Raw genomic sequence first — 3168 nt, 5'->3', positions numbered from 1 at the left:
AATGAATGGCAGATGCAGTATAATTTGGAGAAATGCGAGGTTATCCACATTGGTACTAAAAATGAGAAGGCAGACTATTATCTGAACGGCCATAGATTAGGAGAGGCGGGGAATGTGCAATGAGACCTGGGTATCCTTGTACGCCAGTCACTGAAGGTAAGCATGCAGCTCCAGCAGGCGGTAAAGAAGGCAAATGGTATGCTAGCCTTCATTGCGAGTGGATTCGAGTACAGGAGCAGGAATATCTTGCTATTATTACACAGGGCCGTGGCGAGGCCATACCTGGAATATTGTGAGCAATTTTGGTCTCCTTATCTGAGGAAGGATGTTCTTGCTCTAGAGGGAGTGCAGCGAGCGTTTACCAGACTGATTCCTGGGATGGTGGGACTGACGTATGAGAGATTGAATCAGTTAGGTTTGTATTCGCTGGAGTTCAGAAGAATGAGGGGGATCTCATAGAAACCTATAATATTCGAACAGGACTTAACAAGGTAGATGCAGGAAAGATTTTCCCGATGGTGGGAGTGTACAGAACCAGAGGTCGCAATCTGAGGATACGGGGGAGACCATTTAGACAGAGATGAGGAGAAATTTCTTCAACCAGAGAGTGGTGAGCCCGTGGAATTTGTTACCACAGGAAAACTTTAAGGCCAATACATTATTTGTTTGCAAGAAGCAGTTAGATATCGCACTGAAGGCGAAGGGGGTCAAAGGATATGGAGGGGAAAGCGGGATTAAGCTATTGAGTTGGATGATAAGCCATGATCATAATGAATGGCAGATCAGGCGCAAAGGGCCAAATGGCCTCTTCCTGCTCTCCCTTTTCATGTTTCTATATAATCCCTTCCCACACTAAGAGCAGATGAATTGCCTCTCTCCAGTGTGAACTCGCCGGTGTTTCTGAAGGTTGGACGAATTACTGAATCCCTTCCCACACTGAGAGCAGGTGAATGGCCTCTCCCCAGTGTGAATTCGCTTATGTCTCTTCATGGTGGATGAGCTAACAAATCCCTTCCCACACTGAGAGCAGGTGAACGGCCTCTCCCCAGTGTGAACTCGCTGATGGTTCCGCAGGGTGGATAAATCACTGAATCCTTTCCCACACTGAGAGCAGGTGAATGGCCTCTCCCCAGTGTGAATTCGCTTATGTCTCTTCATGGTGGATGAACTAACAAATCCCTTCCCACACTGAGAGCAGGTGAACGGCCTCTCCCCAGTGTGAACTCGCTGATGGTTCCGAAGGTTGGACGAGTTATTGAATCTCTTCCCACACTGAGAGCAGGTGAATGGCCTCTCCCCAGTGTGAATTCGCTGGTGTGTCTGCAGACTGGATAAATGTGTAAATCCATTCCCACACTGAGAGCAGATGAATGGCCTCTCCCCAGTGTGAATTCGCTGATGTTTCCGCAGGGTGGATAAATCACTGAATCCTTTCCCACACTGAGAGCAGGTGAATGGCCTCTCCCCAGTGTGAATTCGCTTATGTCTCTTCATGGTGGATAAATCACTGAATCCCTTCCCACACTGAGAGCAGGTGAACGGCCTCTCCCCAGTGTGAACTCGCTGATGGTTCCGAAGGTTGGACGAGTTATTGAATCCCTTCCCACACTGAGAGCAGGTGAACGGCCTCTCCCCAGTGTGAACTCGCTGATGGTTCCGAAGTTTGGACGAGTTAATGAATCCCTTCCCACATTGAGAGCAGATGAATGGCCTCTCCCCAGTGTGAATTCGCCGGTGTGTCTGCAGGGTGGATGAATCACTGAATCCCTTCTCACAGAGGGAGCAGGTGAATGGCCTCTCCCCCGTGTGAACTCGCTGATGTTTCCGTAGGTTGGATGAAGAACTGAATCCCGTCCCACACTGGGAGCAGGTGAATGGCTTCTCCCCAGTGTGAACTCGCTGGTGTCTCTGCAGACTGGATAACTGAGTGAATTCCTTCCCACACTGGGAGCAGGTGAATGGCTTTTCCCCAGTGTGAACTCGCTGGTGTGCATACAGACTGGATAACTGAGTGAATTCCTTCCCACACTGAGAGCAGGTGAATGGCCTCTGCCCAGTGTGACTGCGGCAATGAATCTCCAGCACAGATGGGGCTCTAAATCCCTTCCCACAGTCAGCACATTTCCACGGTTTCTCCATGTTTTGGGTCTCCTCGTGTCTCTCGAGATTGGACAATCAGTTGAAGCCTTGTCTACACACAGAACATGTGCACTGTCTCTCCTCAGTGTGAATGGTGTGATGTTTTTTTCAGGCCGTGTGTCTGGTTGAAGCTCTTTTCACAGTGAGTTCACTGGAACTCTCTCACTCGGATGTGTGGTGTGGGTCTCGGTGCTTTTCCAGTCACACTGATATTTCAAATCTTTTGACGCCGAAAGATCGGACAAAAATTTCTCCTTCTCGTCGATGATGTTCAGAGCCCGTTGTTTTCAGATCAGAAGGAATCGAGTGAGTTTGTCACATCGAGACGTGATGTTTGAGATTTCTGTCTATAATTCCTCCTCTTCTAATATCCTTTAAAAACAATTTACGAAAGTCATCACTGTTATTACAGGATAGAAACTCAGAAGACAATTCTACTTCCTATGGAATATAATTTCCTCTCCTTTTCCAAAATCTGTAAATCTCCATCCGACACAATCTCCCTCCATTCTCACTCTGCTGTATCTAATATTCACCCTCCCAATTCTCCTGAAGGGCTGATTCATGTTGATTTACAGATCCAAGTTCAGCTCACTGCTTCCTGACCAGGACGCAGAGATTATAATAGGATCAAGTGTAGGCCATTCGGCCCACCGAGTCTGCTCAACCATTCAATGAGATCCTTGGCTGATCTACCTCAGCACCATTTTCCCACATGATCCCCATATCCCTCGATATCTTCAACATCTAGAAACCTGTCAATATTTGTCTTGAACATACCTAATGGCTGAGGCTCCATATTCCTCTGGGGAATACCAAAGCTTCACCACATCCTCGAGTGAAGAAATCCCTCCTCATCTCAGCTTTCACGCTATTTTCCTACATGTTCCCCGTAACCCTTAACTCCATTGTCAATAAAATATCTGTCTAACTTGTGGTTCAATATATTCAATGACCCCCAGATACAACTGGTCCCTGTGGAAGAGAAATCCAACACAACCCTCTGAGGGAAGAGATAGCTGGAAATCT

General features: G+C 47.5%; 1 protein-coding gene across 1 annotated transcript; it reads right to left on the bottom strand.

The window, feature by feature from the left end:
- Positions 1–516: 516 nt before the first annotated feature.
- Positions 517–2121, bottom strand: LOC119959663 (oocyte zinc finger protein XlCOF6-like; the record flags this gene model as incomplete). The annotated part of the gene is made up of 2 exons (XM_038787843.1): positions 517–1307; positions 1644–2121. Coding segments are annotated over 2 exons (933 nt in total), but the record flags the coding sequence as incomplete, so codon positions are not given.
- Positions 2122–3168: the final 1047 nt, after the last annotated feature.

This window comes from Scyliorhinus canicula, unplaced genomic scaffold, assembly GCF_902713615.1.
Source record: "Scyliorhinus canicula unplaced genomic scaffold, sScyCan1.1, whole genome shotgun sequence".
Lineage (NCBI taxonomy): Eukaryota > Metazoa > Chordata > Chondrichthyes > Carcharhiniformes > Scyliorhinidae > Scyliorhinus > Scyliorhinus canicula.
Note: the sequence above shows the minus strand (reverse complement) of the source record. Positions and strands in the feature narration are given on the sequence as shown.